The sequence below is a fragment of the Schistocerca gregaria genome, chromosome 9, assembly GCF_023897955.1.
Source record: "Schistocerca gregaria isolate iqSchGreg1 chromosome 9, iqSchGreg1.2, whole genome shotgun sequence".
Lineage (NCBI taxonomy): Eukaryota > Metazoa > Arthropoda > Insecta > Orthoptera > Acrididae > Schistocerca > Schistocerca gregaria.
This window is the reverse complement of record NC_064928.1, coordinates 146928504-146948445: the sequence shown is the minus strand read 5'-3', so window position 1 is coordinate 146948445 and position 19942 is coordinate 146928504. Positions and strand designations below refer to the sequence as shown.

The window sequence follows — 19942 nt, the reverse complement described above, 5'->3', positions numbered from 1 at the left end:
ACAAAAACAAATGACACACTACACACAGAATATGACGGTTAAAGTATTATGCTAAAAAAAACACTGTGAATACACAAAAAATTGGAAGCTTTCAACTGGTTTTCCACATGAACGAAAGCTGCTCAGTTGACATATAATAGATGTATGTCAATATAAAACTCTTCCATGAACTACTTAAAATCTATAGCCTGTGACAATAAAAACATCGTGTAATATCCCAGGATACCCACTGAATATGCCTTGTTAAAAAGGCAAAATGCTTTCGGTGCATAATTGTTTTTAATTTTTTTTTAAATTAATGTGCTGCGTGGAAAAGGTGTTTTTCTTGTAAACTACTGCATTTAATGTTTTCTTTGTTTTCATACACATGTCTACCATCGTGGCCTTACTCAGCAAGGTAAACTGGTTGCCTGGCCATAGTGGGAACTAATACCATTATGTGACTACCGGTAGGTGCAGTCACATCCCAATTCGAAGGAGTGCACGCCATTATCTCCTAGTGTGTGAACATAAAGCCATCACACAGAATACCTGCTCTGGCAGCCAGGCCAACGTGCTGTACACATAATCAGTTTTACTGACAACGAGAATGGGAAAGGTATTACAGTCCCAAAAGAGAAGAAGACAGAAAGTTAGAGCAAACACGACAAGCAAAAGATAAGTACAGTAGAAAGTCAATTAACTGTCACTCTTGTGACCAGGCAATGGTTGGAACACTACAGAGGTTGGATAACCAGAGGAGAATGAAGAAAATCAAAATTATGTAATAAATAAATAAATAAGTTACATTCATAATAAAGAGAAAGGAAAAAGAGAAAATTCTATAATTTGAAAATCTATTTAAAAAAGTGTAAATTTTTTTTTGTTCAACTTCTTAAACATTGATTTTGCAGGTGCTTCAAACCACTTCCTTGCCCACAATATGTCATCCATAGCTACAGAAATCCTTGGGTAACAGAAGAAATATTGAATTTAATTGATGAAAGGAGAAAATATAAAAATGCAGTAAATGAAACAGGCAAAAAGGAATACAAACGTCTCAAAAATGAGATTGACAGGAAGTGCAAAATGGCTAAACAGGGATGGCTAGAGGACAAATGTAAGGATGTAGAAGCTTATCTCACTAGGGGTAAGATAGATACGGCCTACAGGAAAATTAAAGAGACCTTTGGAGAGAAGAGAACCACGTGTATGAATATCAAGAGCTCAGATGGCAGCCCAGTTCTAAGCAAAGAAGGGAAGGCAGAAAGGTGGAAGGAGTATATAGAAGGTTTATACAAGGGCGATGTACTTGAGGACAATATTATGGAAATAGAAGAGGATGTAGATGAAGACGAAATGGGAGATACGATACTGCGTGAAGAGTTTGACAGAGCACTGAAAGACCTGAGTCGAAACAAGGCCCCCGGAGTAGACAACATTCCATTAGAACTACTGACGGCCTTGGGAGAGCCAGTCATGACAAAACTCTACCAGCTGGTGAGCAAGATGTATGAGACAGGCGAAATACCCTCAGACTTCAAGAAGAATATAATAATTCCAATCCCAAAGAAAGCAGGTGCTGACAGATGTGAAAATTACCGAACTATCAGTTTAATAAGCCACGGCTGCAAAATACTAACGCGAATTCTTTACAGACGAATGGAAAAACTGGTAGATGCAGACCTCGGGGAGGATCAGTTTGGATTCCGTCGAAATGTTGGAACACGTGAGGCAATACTGACCTTACGACTTACCTTAGAAGAAAGATTAAGAAAAGGCAAACCTACGTTTCTAGCATTTGTAGACTTAGAGAAAGCTTTTGACAATGTTGACTGGAATACTCTTTTTCAAATTCTAAAGGTGGCAGGGGTAAAATACAGGGAGCAAAAGGCTATTTATAATTTGTACAGAAACCAGATGGCAGTCATAAGAGTCGAGGGGCATGAAAGGGAAGCAGTGGTTGGGAAAGGAGTGAGACAGGGTTGTAGCCTCTCCCCGATGTTATTCAATCTGTATATTGAGCAAGCAGTAAAGGAAACAAAAGAAAAATTTGGAGTAGGTATTAAAATTCATGGAGACGAAGTAAAAACTTTGAGGTTCGCCGATGACATTGTAATTCTGTCAGAGACGGCAAAGGACTTGGAAGAGCAGTTGAACGGAATGGACAGTGTCTTGAAAGGTGGATATAAGATGAACATCAACAAAAGCAAAACGAGGATAATGGAATGTAGTCAAATTAAATCGGGTGATGCTGAGGGAATTAGATTAGGAAATGAGACACTTAAAGTAGTAAAGGAGTTTTGCTATTTAGGAAGTAAAATAACTGATGATGGTCGAAGTAGGGAGGATATAAAATGTAGACTGGCAATGGCAAGGAAAGCGTTTCTGAAGAAGAGAAATTTGTTAACATCGAATATAGATTTATGTATCAGGAAGTCGTTTCTGAAAGTATTTGTTTGGAGTGTAGCCATGTATGGAAGTGAAACATGGACGATAACTAGTTTGGACAAGAAGAGAATAGAAGCTTTCGAAATGTGGTGCTACAGAAGAATACTGAAGATAAGGTGGATAGATCACGTAACTAATGAGGAGGTATTGAATAGGATTGGGGAGAAGAGAAGTTTGTGGCACAACTTGACTAGAAGAAGGGATCGGTTGGTAGGACATGTTTTGAGGCATCAAGGGATCACAAATTTAGCATTGGAGGGCAGCGTGGAGGGTAAAAATCGTAGAGGGAGACCGAGAGATGAGTACACTAAGCAGATTCAGAAGGATGTAGGTTGCAGTAGGTACTGGGAGATGAAGCAGCTTGCACAGGATAGAGTAGCATGGAGAGCTGCATCAAACCAGTCTCAGGACTGAAGACAACAACAACAACAACAACAGCTACAGCAGTATGCTGTTGTTTCAAATATTTGAGGGCAGTCTCACACACATCCATTGCTGCAGAGTGGCTGATCTTTTTGTCTTCCACCTTTTTTTCACCATCTGAATCCTCTTTTCCAACACTATAATGTTGCAAAGCAAGATCAATGGTCTGATAACCTCCAAGTTCTTCATTGGTAACAGCAGAACCATCACCTTATGCTACCCATTCCTCTACATCAGTATGCTGGGTATTACTCCAAAGCGTTTGCAAATCAGTGACTGAAGCTGCAGTGTCTGACTCATTAGATTATAGAAGTTCTTGTTCTTGGTTTAGGCTGCAACAAACTTTATTCTGTGATTTTTGCAGACTGGCTGTCTCAAATACTTCCCAAGCTTGAGTGATAATGTTTGAAGAATTTTTAAATAGTATGAGCAAATGCAACAAAACACCACTCCCTAAACAAATTACCATTCATTCAAACACTTTAGCTTCGTACTAAATGGAAAGTGCTGGAGTGTTTGTTTTCGAAAGCTCTAGGTTTTTCAGATTTTCCAATTACAATTAACAGCAATTTATGGTTACCACTTGCAATGCTGCATGTTGCAATGGTCAGCCTCTCGTTTGCTAGTCTCGTGCCTATGACTGCTTTGTACTATGAGACAAGTGTTTTTTGAGGGAGCATTTTATAGTTTAGCCCAGTCTTGTCAATTTTGTATAACTGATTAGCTACCAGTTTATTTTCTAATACTATTTTTTCAAAATTTTCAGCACATTTCCCACTTTCATCATTATCATCAGAAAGATTTTCACCTGAAACAGCAACTTGCCTAGCACCATAATGGTTTTTCCATCAAGCATAGCCACCTTTCACTTGTTGGGTACATCTTTTTCACCACCCACTTTCTGGTGCACATTAATAGTTTCTTTTGTTTTACAACAGGGCTCGATAGTATTTCCCGACAAATTCAAATTCACACAGTGTCACCCAAGAGCTTAAGTTTTAATTTTTTCAATACTGTTCTTGTTGTTTGAGCATTTTCGCCATCTACTGTTAACAAAAATGGTTCATATCTTGTTGGTTCTCTTTCCAGTCTTTAATAGTTGTCAGTTCAAAAGCCATTTCACAAGCTAATTTAATAATTGGCTCACCTTTGTCAAGTCTTTGCAGAATATTTAGTTTCCCTTTGTGATTTGTAGCCATTTTTACTCTTTCAGAATCCCTCAAACTTTTTAATGACAACTGAGCATGCACAAGGAGCATGACTCAGGTGGAGACGTGTTGTGACAGCAGTAAAAACAAACATTAAAACTGGGACGCTGTAAGGTGCGGAGCGCAGACAGACAGTTGAACACATGGTCAGATAACCCGAGGAGTCAATTAATCGAGGGTCAGATAATCGATGTTCTACTGTAAGTCAGTGATGTGCAAGTTACAGTACGGGGGGGCACGATGCCAAGTGCAGCAGGATTCAGATAACAGACACAAAGCAGAATAAACAAAAAACACACAAGTACTAGACTGACAATATTGATAAATGTGTTATTAGACGGCAACATCATGAACGAGACACAGACATAACATATTTCCAAAAAGCTCACACCTTCTGTCAAACAAAACAGAACTTTTGGGCTATCAAAGAAACTCTGGAAAAATCTCTGTTCCACCTATGTGATTGATTTTAAAACATGTCAAAATAACTGAGTCATCACATGTGGACTTGAGAACGTACTTGCAAAAGAAGTACACAAACTGTTGATTCATACACAGTACACCATAAATAAATGTTGTCAAGTTAAAGTATCCAACAAGTACAGTCAAACAACTGTGCTAGGCAGCATTTCATTTTTGAAAATAGAGAAGGTTGTTTTTTGTTCACCACTATGACTATTACGTGATTACTTTGGACTACTGTGAAGAAACAGACAGAAGAAAATTAAAAACATGGTGAGACAAGGAAAGCTGAACTTTTGGCATTAATGAGACAGCAGCAACTATCTCTTCTTTATTCCAATGCCAAAACTGAGTTAGAAAATGGTTCCCCTCCTACCTCCGTCATACCATATAGACCTAAATGGTCTGGAACCTCAAAAAGAATTAAGGTACGTCAATTATAAAGGCTGAAGATTTTGGTGCTAATAAATAAACATCATGTGCCTTACCAGTTGTGAAGTGTGTAATATTTTTACCAAAACATGTTTCAGGATTATGTTATCCCATCATTGAGTTCTTAAAGCTGGTACCCCATTAGGCACTGTCAAAAATAAAGACCCAGCAGCACAAGCACAAAATCAAACATAAAACTCTTTCTAGACTACTTCATGTTGGCATGTTATACTCTCAAGGCACAACTGGTAAAGAAGCTTTAAGCATTTGGTAATGGGATAATGCAGTCCCAAAACATGTTGTGGTAAGAATGTTGCACGTTCAATAACTGGTGCACATTCTCAGCAGTGATTCACGAGATAGTCGTATGATGGCTTCAAAACACATAACCACTTAGGCAGCTTGAACATGAATTTCACATCTTTTAATTCAAGCAGCTTTTCATTTGGTTTCACAAGGATGAATGGATCATCTTCCAACACTTTTCACAATAGAAAAATTGAAGGTGGTCACCGGGAAATGAACTCTGGACCTCGCCATCACTAGCCAAACAGACAAACCATAAGATCGCACCGCCGGTCCACTTTTGCTGTCGTCACATTAGAAATCTGAAAAGGCAATTTATCGTGCTAAAAAATGTATAACGACAACTGGAGAAAAGATGTTCTGACAGACAAGGAAACTGGAAATCTAATAGAATCAGTTGGGACAGATTCAAACAATGAGTCGCCATCAATGTCTGCGAATGAAACAGAAGACGACAAATCTGCAGACACAGCTGAGGAAAATAATGACTTAACCAGGCATAGTAATTTTACAAATACTGCCACTGAAGTATTGTGAACAGCCCTGGTAAGATATAGTGTGCAACCTGCTTACAATCTAATTCTAAATAGGCACTTCATTCAGTAGCACGTACAGGTGTGAAGCGTGTGGGAGCACTGAAGTGAACGCCATTGATGCTTCCTGTCCCAGTTTAGGGTTGGACATAAACACAACAGTGCTGCCACTCTGGCCATGTAATTCAGTTCACTTTGCCACAGTACCGCAGCTCACTGCTACAGAAGTCAAAACAGAATGGCACATCTACTTGATAAATCGGAGAATGTACGAGCGGCAGTCGTATAGTTTTAATTGTCGTCTCAGAAAAACAAAGTTTCGTTATTAATTTTTTGTTTGTTTTCAGGTTCACTTCTGCAGTCTCAGTACACTTTGACATCCCCATCCTACAGTACTGTAGCATGCTGTTACAGGTGTGTGTCTCATCAGCAAATGGCTGCACCCTTCTGCTTAGTTTCTTCGAGGCCTGTATCTCTGCAAACGATGATGTCTTCAGTAGCGTAAAAGCGAGTGCAATTTTCTGACCAGTCTTGACGTGAGGTTTTTTTTTTTTTAGCCATATGACGGAGGAACTCCGGGCAACTCAAAAAGTAGAGAACTAGATCAACACTTTACAGGTTCCTATTGCTAGAAACTTGTCAACACCACCCTACCTGCTCTTCTGCCATTTTTCGATGAGCAGCTGTTCCCTTGGAAGTGGACGGCACAGCATCAAACTCGTCTGATAGCCGACGAACTGCAGTCTTGTTCTGCATTTGTATCTTCAGTGGTGGAGAAGTCAGTTCCTGTGGCTGTCTTAAACTACAGCAGTCCGAACGACAGCTCGGAGAAATTACCTTCGTTTTCTGAATCTGCGATTCGAGGTCCCACAAGAAATGAAAAAGAAATTTTTTTTAAAAAAAATCAACAGAATTTTTCCTCATTCTTTAGATTTATGTAAGGTGGAATGCGTAAAATATTTCAAAATCAAAGTACCAGATGCATCTTTTAAGCACCTATGTGGCTACATGTTGAGTAACTATATAGTTGTCCAAATTCCCACGTGGCTATATTTTGAGTAATTATTTAGTTGGCCAGATACCAGTTTTTCCTATTACTTTGATAACAAACTTACACTACTGGCCATTAAAACTGCTACACCACGAAGATGACGTGCTACAGACGCAAAATTTAACCAACAGGAAGAACATGCTGTGATATGCCAATGATTAGCTTTTCAGAGCATTCACACAAGGTTGGCACCGGTGCCTGACGTGAGGAAAGTTTCCAACTGATTTATCATACACAAACAGCAGCTGACTGGCGTTGCCTGGTGAAACTTTGTTGTGATGCCTTGTGTAAGGAGGAGAAATTCGTACCATCACGTTTCCGACTTTGAGCCTATCACAATTGCGGTTTATCGTATCGCACATTGCTTCTCGCGTTGGTCGAGATCCAATGACTGTTAGCAGAAAATGGAATCGGTGGGTTCAGTAGGGTAATACAGACCACTGTGCTGGATCCCAACAGCCTAGTATCACCAGCACTCGAAATGACAGGCATCTTATCCGCATGGCTGTAACGGACCATGCAGCCATGTCTCGATCCCCGAGTCAACAGATGGGAACCTTTGTACGACAACAACCATCTGCACGAACAGTTTGACGACGTTTGTAGCAGCATGCACTATCAGCTCGCAGTTACCCATGACACTGCATCACTGACAGGAGCACCTGCGATGGTGTACTCAATGATGAACCTGGGTGCACGAATGGCAAAACGTCATTTTTTTGGATGAATCCAGGTTTTGTTTACAGCATCATGATGGTTGCATCCGTGTTTGGCGACATCACGGTGAACGCGTATTGGAAGCGAGTATTCATCATCGTCATACTGGCATATCAACCGGCGTGATGGTATGGGGTGCCATTGGTTACACATCTCGGTCACTTCTTGTTCATATTGACAGCACTTTGAACAGTGGACATTACATTTCAGATGTTTTACGACCTGTGACTCCACCCTTCATTTGATCCCTGCGAAACCCTACATTTCAGCAGGATAATGCACGACTGCATGTTGCAGATCCTGTACGGGCCTTTCTGGATACAGAAAATGTTTGACTGCTGCCCTGGCCAACACATTCTCCAGATGTCTCACCAACTAAAAACGTCTGGTCAATGGTGGCCGAGCAACTGACTCATCACAATACGCCATGCACTACTGTTGATGAACTGTGGTATCGTGTTGAAGCTGCACGGGCAGCTGTACCTGTACACGCCATCCAAGCTCTGTTTGACTCAATGCCCAGGCGTATCAAGACCGTTATTACGACCAGAGGTGGTTGTTCTGGGTACTGATTTCTCAGGATCTATGCACCCAAACTGCGTGAAAATGTAATCACATGTCAGTTCTAGTATAATATATTTGTCCAATGAATACCCGTTTATCATCTGCATTCCTTCTCGGTGTAGCAATTTTAATGGCCAGTAGTGTAGTTTTATATTTAATATGCAGAAAAAAGCACATGTACATTTTTATATAACACAATATGTTAATATACTATGTAGTATTCAAACTGTAGCTGCTCCTGCTGTAAATTCATCCTTGCCAACCGTGCAATAATTCTACAGACATAGCAATGCAAAACAGTTTTACACAACATTATGACTAATAGCCAGTCAGAACTTATTGAAGGCATAACACAGATTACAACTGGAGATACAGAATGCCCACCATTTAATACAATTGTGAACAAAATGCTAAGATGGCCTCATACAGCCTAAGAGTAGTCTGGTAGATAAAGTTTTCTTTTAAATATTAATTTTACTACCTGTTACACTTTGCAGACCACTGGACAAATGATCAGTGATGTTTATAGCTGCGCATTTCACTGACTTTTGCACCTTTCCAAAACTGTGTAATGAATGGTGAAGATAATTTTTTCCGTAATGAAAGCAGCCAATATTCATAAACTGCCAACTGACTGTGGGCAGAGATGTGATCTGTTCCCGCATCTGGCCATCCTGATTTGGGTTTTCTATGATTTCCATAAATTGCTTCAGGAAAATGCTGGGATGGTTGCTTTGAAAGGGCATGACCACCATCCTTTCCTAAACCTATGGGACTGATGACCTCACTATTTGGTCCCCTCCCCCAAATCAATGAACGAACAGGACTATGGTTGTAAATATTATGGATCCTTTACAAAAAATAGAAACTGGTTTAAGTTGCTGATAAGTATGGTGTTGATACCTTTGTGATAAATAATATCAAGAATAATATGGATTTAATTTTTAAGTATGCCTGAAAACTTGATAGTGAGGATGGGAGTAAACATCAAAAAGTGATGAAGAATGAACTTTTGGAAGAATGACATCATACCTGAAAGAACCATATGCAGGTGACATAGGTTATCTGTCTAGACTTAATAATCTAAAACTCGCTTTTCTTCATATGTTCAATTATCTGGATTTTTTATTTCTGAATGACTTATGCCAACAATTAGTCTCGACAATGGAGTCTCCACTGTAATTTGAAAAGTTATAGGACCAAACACTCCCTTCGGGTACACCTAAAATTACTGTTACTTCTGAAGATTTCTCTCTGTTGAGAATGATATCCTATGTTCCCTTTGTTAGAAACTCATCAAGCTAATCAATTAGCTCGTCTGGTATTTATACGCTTGCATTTAGTGTGAATTTTCATATTACACTGTAATCTTCGACAAAGGAAGTAATATTAATAACAATCACTGGTTTGCCCATTCCTCTCAGGTGCCACACAAACCATCCCAGAAAGCAGTAAGCGAATGTGTTTCATACATCTACAGCATTTGAAAGAGTCTGTTTTATTGACATATGGTTGATTATTACCAGATTAAATGCCAAAAGGATGCTGTTTATCTTAATAGCTAATAGTCACAAAACTATCTTTTAGTGTCATACTGCCATCCATCAACATGAAAAGTCTAAAGCTTCCTGGCAAATTAAAACCATGCACTGAACCAGGGCTGTAGCCCACAACCTTCGCCTTTCGGAGGGAAGGGCTCTACCGAACGAGCTATCTGAGCACAGCTCACGGCCAACCCCCACAGTACCTGTCTGCTACCTCCCAAACTTCACAGTCTGAACAACACACAACATGTATATTTACACATAAAACAAATATACAAATAGTAACCACAATCATGTAAAGGTAGGACAAACTGTTACAAAGGACATAAAACATTCACATATACCAAAGGGGGGCAAAAAAATTTAAGTATCAGTGCATCATGCAATCAGTAAAAAAGAAGAAAAATGTCATACAAGATTCCTACACAATCAAATTTCTTCCAAGCCTTCCCCTAGTTTATCATATGAAGGAATTTGTCTACTTTGATGTACACTTTTCTGTTTTCACTTAATTGTAAACACGACATCAATGATACTACAATAGCGGCTGAAGACAAAGAAAACACACATATGCAAAATATAAAAACGCAATACCTCTTCATGTTCATCCCTCAAATTCTGCATGAAGATAGGTGATGAACCAAGAGGTTCATAAGCGGGGCTCTCAAATTCTGTTCCTTCAGATGACAAGGAATTCAGTGAGGTACGAGATTCTGATAACATGGACCTCACTGATCTGCAACTTGGAGATGGCGCTAAAGATTCCAGCATCTGGAAAAGAAAGATGTCCACTCTCACACATGGCGTAGTTTGAGAAGCACTGACATAGTATTAAAATGCATATAATCAACCAACACAACTGATTCAACTTTGTAAGTATAAACCAATAACAGAAGTGTAAAGGAGTAAGTACACTGCTTATTTTTGTATTATGAAAGTACAAATACAGATTCCATCAAATACAGCACAGCAGTTTCAGTAACAATGCAACCAAGATCGTGCAGTGCAATGCGCTTTTGTCAGCCAATCATAGCTCACGTCACTTGATCTCAACAACCAATGACAGCAGATGTCGAGAGCGTAGTACATGTGATGTAGTCAGCCATTGGCAACATCACTGTTAAGCAGTGTGAACACACAAAAAGGACAAGTTTGCAACAAAAGTTTTATTTTGATGTTAGTCTCTTGTGTATGTTATAATGCTGCGTATTATTCTTATGTGGCAGGCTAAAGTAAAATTTTTTGACAGCGTTTTAGCTCTTACCAGTCAAAAATTGCAAAAATTTAACTGATAAAACTGATCCATGCAGAAAGGGTGACTTATCGGGAGAGACTGTGGGAAAGGAGGCAAGGAGGGGAGATGGGAGACACGATGGAGAGAAGTGAGGCAGCGCTCAACCAGTAAACCCACCTGATAAATTCCCGTTTTTTTTCCATGATGAAAAAATTCCCTTGTTTTTCCCAGAAGTCCAGGGGAGTATACACACTGTATATGATCCTCTAGATGCACTGTACCACAACAGAGTATGTCTACAAATGTTTAATTCTGACTTGATTTGTTTTACATAAATGTGCATATAATTATACTTTTGATGTGTGTATGTATCACATTATTGGTAAAAGTAAAACATGTGTTTCATTTGATTGCAGTTTTTGCACTATTTCAGCATGCCAGGAAGAACAGTGCTGAGATAATAGCCACATAAGTCAGAGCAGTTGTGTCAGCAGGGACAAGTGCAGATTGTAAAAAGGTGTTTTGCATCTTTATGATCGCACTATTGTGAAACAGCTACCCTCATTACTTAATTTGCGTGAATCCTGTCATGTACAAATGACAAAGTACATCCACTGCGATGAAATTCCTAAATTTCTGTGGATATTCAGGCCTCAACTTCATTAACAGGGTTGTATTTCTCTGCCTTCACCCTTTCTTCCAAGCCAGGGCCAAACCCAATTCCTATTCCTGGTATTATGTTGTCATTCTGCCCTTCTCCTAATGACTGAGGCAGACATTGGCATCGCTAAAGCTGCACAGATAATTATGTCCACCATGTGCAAAATCCCATTAAACATTAAAATAGACAATCATTTCCTTGTACTAGCATTACATAAAAAAAACACCTAGTCCACAATTCTGTAGAATCATAACATAATTTCATTGTAGCTGCACAAGGTAACAATAACTGCTTAAAAAATATGAAGCTAGATCTCTCAGAAGTTTCTATATGAGTGAATAGCAGCTTTGCAAAAATATCAACTTTCACACACAACAGTGTAACGAACATACAAGCTGGTGGTTCCAAATAAGTACCCTTGGGGCACTGGTGCAGACTTATGTGTATCGTGTAATAGGGCTAATGAAAAATTTGGCAGCTGTACACTTGTGAAGAATTTTATATAATAGGTGTGGGGTATAATACTGGCTTTAGGCTATAGACATGCAGCCAAAAATGTCTGTAAGTAATCAACCTGAAAACAGAGGACACCATGCTCACAATTATTCATGTTAATGTGTGCTCAAGACTGCATGAATAAAATATTAAAAACACAGATGAGACATTATTACTGAAAAAGATTATTTACTGTTTTAACTAAACAGGAACTGTTACTCGTCAGAACTTACTAACTTACTTTCAATATTACACTTAAAATACTGTGAATATTTTATATCACTTGCTTATAGTTGACTTCTGAGAACTATTTGTACATTTTGTTTGTTTTTTTTTTCATTCACTATCTTTCACAATGACAGTTCTCATTTCCTGGAGAGTTAAAACATCAGCTTCGTCAAAATAAATTTGTCCCATATACTCGAAATTCAGATCAACCCATTTCAGTGGTTCGGTGTGCATGATAATCATTTCCTTAACTACCCTGTATTTGCTCTGTTCCTCTACTGAACACACATTGTTCACTATATCTGTATCACTTAACTACTCAAATCCTGGTTTGTATGCTCAACTGTTTAACCGCTCACAGACTGTTTCGTCAAAAAAATATTTGCAACCAAATTTTTTTATTCTAAATGGAAATAATTGTTCTAAATGAAACAGAATAAGTCAGGTTTTGCCTTTTTAAAAAAAAAAAACATTCCAAGAATCAAGTAACTGAAATTTAACATTGTGAGAACTGTCTTGTTATCTGTCTTCCCAATCAAAAATGTGTATTCTGCATGAAAGTATTTGTTCTAATTGTAACAGAATAAGCTTAATTTCTGTCCTTTATTGTAGTTTTTCAACAGTCACCAAACAATTCTAGGATAATCCACTGGCTGGATCATCAGAAGATCAGTGTATTTTTGTGCAGTAGAATTGTATTGTCCTAAGCAAAAGTAAAACTAAAAAATGTAAAAACAAAGTAAAAAGCACAACATTTTAAAGGGTAAAATTTACATAAGTATGCAATGCATAGAATAATAATCTAAAGCTATGTAATAAGTACTGAGCATTTATGACGTATACATAAAGCTTGGAAACCACAAGAAAGCTGCATGCACGAACAACACACACTCACATGTGGGCACAACATTAAATGACAATAGCACTGACAAACGCACACCTGTACAGCAACACTGTCTCGGCTGATTACAATTGTACAAGGGTAGAACCAACTACTGAATTACAAATATGAGCAAAATTAAATCAAACAAAATTGTCTGTGTGACACATTAGTGTAAGGGTAAAGCACTGGATTGGTAAAGAAAAGATTGCGATTTCAAATACAGACCCAAACATTTTGTAGGCTTATTGTTATTTGTCTCTAAGGAAACTATGTTCTTGTAGTAATGCAGTCATAAAATGAGTGGTTTTAATTTTAGTTAGTAGTAACCCTTTCATCAGTTTTACAAAGGAAGTGTTTTGCTGTTTTATTTCCATGTGCATTAATATAAAAACCTGAGAATTTATATAAATCATTATTCCTTGCTTTTAGTTGTTGATCAATGTACTAACATGCAATGGAGATTTGTCTTGTCCATAAGCGTACAGAATTGGAATCTGCGAATTGTTCTGTAGCTCAACATAACAACACAGAAGGGTTCCCCATGCACGATATACAAACAGGTAAGTATTATTTATAGGAATCTAATAAGATGTATTTCTGCTGCTAAATTAAATCAACTGCATAAGAATATTGAAACTTTCAAAGAAAATATACTGGAAAATACGGGATGAAATAATGACAATACATTTAATATATATATATATATATATATATATATATATATATATATATATATATATATATATATATATATTAAAAATAAAGATTCCAAGACTTACCAAGCGGGAAAGCGCCGGCAGACAGGCACATGAACAAAACACACAAACACACACACAGAATTACAAGCTTTCGCAACTGGCAGTTGCTTCGTCAGGAAGGAAGGAAGGAGAGGGAAAAATGAAAGGGTGTGGGTTTTAAGGGAGAGGGTAAGGAGTCATTCCAATCCCGGGAGCGGAAAGACTTCCCTTAGGGGAAAAAAAGGACAGGTGTACACTCGCACACACACACACACATATCCATCCGCACATACACAGACACAAGCAGACTGCTTGTGTCTGTGTATGTGCGGATGGATATGTGTGTGTGTGTGTGCGAGTGTACACCTGTCCTTTTTTTCCCCTAAGGGAAGTCTTTCCGCTCCCGGGATTGGAATGACTCCTTACCCTCTCCCTTAAAACCCACACCCTTTCATTTTTCCCTCTCCTTCCTTCCTTCCTGACGAAGCAACTGCCAGTTGCGAAAGCTTGTAATTCTGTGTGTGTGTTTGTGTGTTTTGTTCATGTGCCTGTCTGCCGGCGCTTTCCCGCTTGGTAAGTCTTGGAATCTTTATTTTTAATATATTTTTCCCATGTGGAAGTTTCTTTCTGTTATATATATATATATATATATATATATATATATATATATATATATATATATACCCACTATATAATGGGGGTGATATGTCACAGAGAGACACAACAAAAAGACTGCTAAACAAGTCAGCTTTCATCAAAAGGCATTCTTCTGGATTAGACAACATGCGCACACATTTGCACAAACACAGCTCACACAGATATGACCACTTTCTCAGGCTGCTGAGTCTGGTCTCAACAGAAGGAGACAGTGGTCATGTGTATGCAAATTGTGTTTGAGTGAGCATGTGTCTAATACAGAAGAAAGCCTTTTGGTTGAACGGTTTTGTTATGCCTGTCTGCAATTCAGCATCTCCACTACATCGTTGGTAGTATCTCTCTTTTTCATAATATTGTCACTGGAGAAAATATCTTGTATATTAATTCTACAAAAGGAAGAGAGACAGTATTTTGTTTAAGAGCTAGTTGGACACACATTATTACGGCCACAGAGATAAGGCTGTTGTCACACAAATTGTTGCACAGTAAGATCCTGCTGGGATGAGGGCATATTCTAGCATGGTAAGATACCTCAAAGAAGGCAAGAGCTGATACCTGTTACTTTATAGACTTTACAGGACAATACTTTATAGACTTGACAGGTATAGAGAGAGGGGGGAGGGGTGTAAACTCTTGCAGCTGTGTTACAGTGCAAGACAAATCTTTGCTTGGTGAGTGTTTTGCACCGAAAGGACATGCTTGTCAATACCACAATAGGAAATGCTTCCAGTGAAAAAAGACAATGGTGGGACATTGCTACCTCTCACTAGGGTGAAACACAGAGCCACAGGTGCATCAAAGTTCGCTATTGTCATGAAAACAGGGAAGCTCTAACAATGAATCTAAGAATTTTAGGAAAAAAGAGACAATTCAAAATGCATGTTATGCACATTGACAACTTTCAGGGAGGTGCATTTCAACATCATATTTATAATTACCACCTCATAAAGGAATATCAAACCCTCGATAAACTGAAGTCTTTCCTACGAAAAGCAGAACTTTTTAGATAGAGAAAACTGTCGATGCTAATTGTAGTGCATGGCTTGGGCTTCAAATAGAGGGGAAAAAATAACAGAAGAAATGTCATAATTGAGAGAGCTGTTATTGTAGCATGGCAGTGTACATTTTTTAGGGCAATATCAAAAGGAAACTAATGATATTGGTTGGCTCAACAAAGCATGGATAAATGCATGCAATTCAGTTAATATAGACTGGGCAGATGAGTCAGTAACTGGCACTAAGCCACAACCCATTTGTAGTAAATTAATTCTTCTCCAGGCAAATACATTGGAGGGTTCATGGAAAACTTATTTCATTTAGACTGAAGAAAAACTGGTAATTACCATCAAGGAATCAATGGAGACTCAATTCAGCAGCGGATTAAGAACTCACATTTGAAAACTTGAGCAAGCCTTCAGTAATAGTTATGGAAACGCTTTGTATCATTCAACTAACTTCAACAAGGTATATACCATAGCTTCCAGAAAATGAGACACTATGGACTGTCTATAACAAAAAACTGTTTCCATACCAGACCACTGTAGAAAGGTTGACTTACTGGATGTCGTAGCTCAGAATAAACCACTCCATACGGTTTAGATGGACTGGCAAAAATATATGGCCATAGAGTTCTCAGAATACCCCTACACCGCTGTCACTTCAGTTTTGATGAACTCATATGGACTCAGGTTAAAGGTTGTGTAGCAAGGAACAACAAAAAATGTGTGTTATCAGAGTGGAAAGATTTTCAAAGGATGCTACAACCCACATTTCGTCATCAGATTGGTATCATGTTGTGATACACAGGAAGAAAATAATAATGAAAGCATGGGAAAATAAATGTGTAATTGAAAGTAACATTCAACGATTTATTATTTGTAAAGAAGAGTCATGATTTATTATTTCATTAAATTCTGACAGCAGTTCTAGCGACCACACAGACAAGGTAAACGATTCGGATATCAATGCAGCTTATTTTTATTATGTGTTACATTACAATAAGTGTGTGTCTGAAATCTGTTGTTATTGACGTTATTCACCTGTAGCTCGTGATTACAGTATCTTAATGCATCACTGGGGCCACAACAACAGCTTCCACCCCTGCCCTCCTGACTGCCTGTCAACGTGACAATGTCAAGTTTGGAAAGAATTCTTCAGTAATGGGGACAAGAGCAAAGGGGAGGGGGATTCAGAGGCCCTCCCGTGCACTTTCTTTTTAAACTGAAAAAATCTCAATCTGAAGCTTAATTTTAAACTGAAAAGCAAAATTTGTCTTTAACCCCTAGTAAAAAAGACAAAGGCTGCTGGAAATTTAAAAATTAAATCTCAATGTTAAGTTTTTCAAAATTTGAATATTATTTAAAGCAAAATGTTAGTGCAGTGAGAAATAAGATCAATTTTCAAAGGACAAACCAGTTAAAAATACTGCATAATCGGTAAGCACAGTGAACGGAATTTTTAAAGTAGTAAGAACTGAACTTACATAGTGACTCTCGAGTTAATAAAATATACTTTCATAACCACTAAGCTATGTTGTTGTTGTTGTTGTTGTTGTTTTTTACAGTGACACTTTAAACACTATCTGTTGCAGACGGCAATGACATGTTCAAAAGACTTTTGACATAATTGTGATGACACGAGCTACATGCCTAATAAAATAATACTACAGCAAAGTATTCGTTACTTTAAAAGAGATGATTACATTAAACTTTACATTCATTTACCTGCTCCCGATAGAGACTAAAAAAATGTGAGAGAGTCAATTTAAATGCTACTAAATTGCTTTACACTTGACAGTGACGTCACAGCATGAAAATCAGTCGGCCATATTGCAACATAACTACAAGTTTATGCACCCAAAGTAGTGAAGCCGACAAGTTTCACTGTAGTACAAAATTGATTGTATATTTTACATAGTTTGTGCTAAACAGATATCACATTACTTCTGAAACTATACTGGTTCACAAAATGATGCAGCAGAAAACATTGTGCTGTCGAACTACAACAAAAAATCAAATAGTGAATTCCATAATTAACAGTGGCTTCCTTAAGAGTGTAATTTGACCATGATGATTATGGACAAATTGTAATACTTTGCATTTCTGACTAAGACATGAGCAACAGTTAGCAAGCAGACGATTCATTCGTTTTTTGATGTGTGTACAACTATTGATTGCATGAGCATGTGGGATGTTGTGTACATGTTGGAAACTCCATTTCCCACCACTGCCGTTTATCAGTCACAAAATAATTTTGATCAGAGTACAGTGGTGTGCTTCTCCATGTAGACACAATGATTTAATAAATAAGCACAATGTCGCAAAGTAACACAAAATGGAACAGGCACGTAAGGTTGGTAATCGGTTAAGATGAATGGCTGGTTTTGGTTTATTGGAAGAATTTGAGGAAAGTGCATCTTCTTTATAAAGGAGACAGTGTACAAAACACTAGTGTGACTCAATCTTGAGTACTACTCGAGTGTTCAGGATCCCAACGAGTTCCAATTAAAGAGAGAAGTGCTCTGGATTTGTTACCGGTTGGATCAATGAACACTCAAGTATTAAGGAAATGCTCTGTGAATTCAAGTAGGAGTCCCTGTAGGGAAGACATAAATCTTTTCATGAAACTCTATTGAGAAAAATTAAAGTTCTGGCATTTGCAGCCAAGTAAAGAATGCTTTCACTGCCGCTGATGTACATTTTACTTAAGGATCATGGAGACAAGATAAGAGAAATTAGGGCTCATACAGAGGCATACAGATAGATGTCTTTCCCTCGCTCCAGGAAGGGAAGGGAAAGACTAGCAGTGGTACAAGGTATTATCTGCCACCCACACTACAGTGGCTTGCAGAGTATGTATGTACAGCCAGATGTAGAAGTATAACACAGTTACCCCATCTGTAGTGAAAGGCTGCATCAGGTAAAATAGGTGAGGTGAGAAATGAGGCATGAGGCAGATAACAGGATAGACGGTTGCCGGGGAGGCCTCGCAGCTGGACGGGGAGGAAGCTGATGCACTCGACAGCTGCAGGCATGGGGGAGTTGCAGACATCGCACAACGATGTGGAGGAGTGAATTTGGAGCTAGGAGGAGGGTGGGTGTGAGTGTGTGTGTGTGTGTGTGTGTGTGTGTGTGTGTGTGTGTGTGTGTGAGAGAGAGAGAGAGAGAGAGAGAGAGAGAGAGAGAGAGAGAGAGGCGTACATGACAAAAGAGGAGACAGGTGTGGGACTGGGGCTAGCAAAGATTGAGGACAGCAAGATTGCACGATCAAAGGACATGTTGCGAGGATATCTCTCATCTACATAGTTTGGTGAAGCTCGTGTCCAATGGCACAGGTCATGAAGCAGCCTCCGTAATCAAGCAAATCAAGTTTGGCAGTGTGTTCTACCACTGGGTGGTCAACTTTGTTCTCGGCCAAAGTTTGGCAATAGACAGTCATTCTGGTGGTAGAGGCCACATAAAATGCCGTGTTGAAACTGCAGCGGAACTGGCACATGTCATGAGTGCTCTGACGGGCGGCCCTGCCTCTTATAGGGTAGAATAAGTACTCGATGGCCGTATCTGACAAGTCTCTGACCTAGGACTTCCACAGGTGTACAACCCATGTGGCAAGAGGTGCAGAATGTGTGTGGCACATTGGCAGGAGACAGCAAGGTTCTAGGAAGGCTGTTCTTCATTTCCAGCCACAATAACAAATAGTCAAAGCTGTGGCAAAGGATACAGTTCATTTGTACTAACCCAGAACGGTACAGACCGATTTTTTGTGTGTGTTTGGAGGGGGGAGGGGGAGTGCTCTGATCATCCAGAGGGACCAGCTGCGAAGGAGCTGCACACAATTCCCCATGCAGAACAGGATTGTAGCTGTACGGAGAGTGGTGTGTGTGTGTGTGTGTGTGTGTGTGTGTGTGTGTGTGTGTGTGTTTGTGTGTACACTCTACAGCTCTGGAGGAGGATTAAACTATACCCTTGTTAATGTCCCTTCCAGTGACTCACTGCCTCTATTATTCAGTGAATGTACCGCAAGCTGAAGACTGTAGAGCCTGGAACTTAATCATATTCCTCTGCTTATCACCTTGTGTGAATATTTGCATGGGTTAATTCTAATAGCCGTATTTCTGTAACCAATAAAAATACAACACATTATATGGCACATTTTATTCAAATTTGTCTATATTACCAACTCCAAAAATATTTATTATCCCTCCTGAAACACCTTGTATATTATTATTATTATTATTATTATTATTATTATTATTATTTCTTTCTTATCTCAGACGTTAGGTCTGGTCAAAAGTAGAAAGTGACGCGGACCTTGATCAAGCGTGACTTCATTTTAACTGTACGGTATATGTTATATTGCATTTAGGAACTTTCGGGTA

General features: G+C 38.7%; 1 protein-coding gene across 25 annotated transcripts in view; it reads right to left on the bottom strand.

Annotated features, from left to right (window-relative positions):
* The window catches only part of LOC126291683 (uncharacterized), a 348608-nt gene that overhangs the window by 98379 nt on the left and 230287 nt on the right, over positions 1–19942 (bottom strand). For all 25 annotated transcript variants that reach the window (XM_049985282.1, XM_049985285.1, XM_049985288.1 and 22 more), the window contains 2 exons: positions 10265–10441; positions 6449–6646 (listed from right to left, as the gene is read on the bottom strand). In XM_049985282.1, the coding sequence (XP_049841239.1) occupies positions 6449–6646; positions 10265–10441 (375 nt within the window). The remainder of the gene's footprint in view (positions 1–6448; positions 6647–10264; positions 10442–19942) is intronic.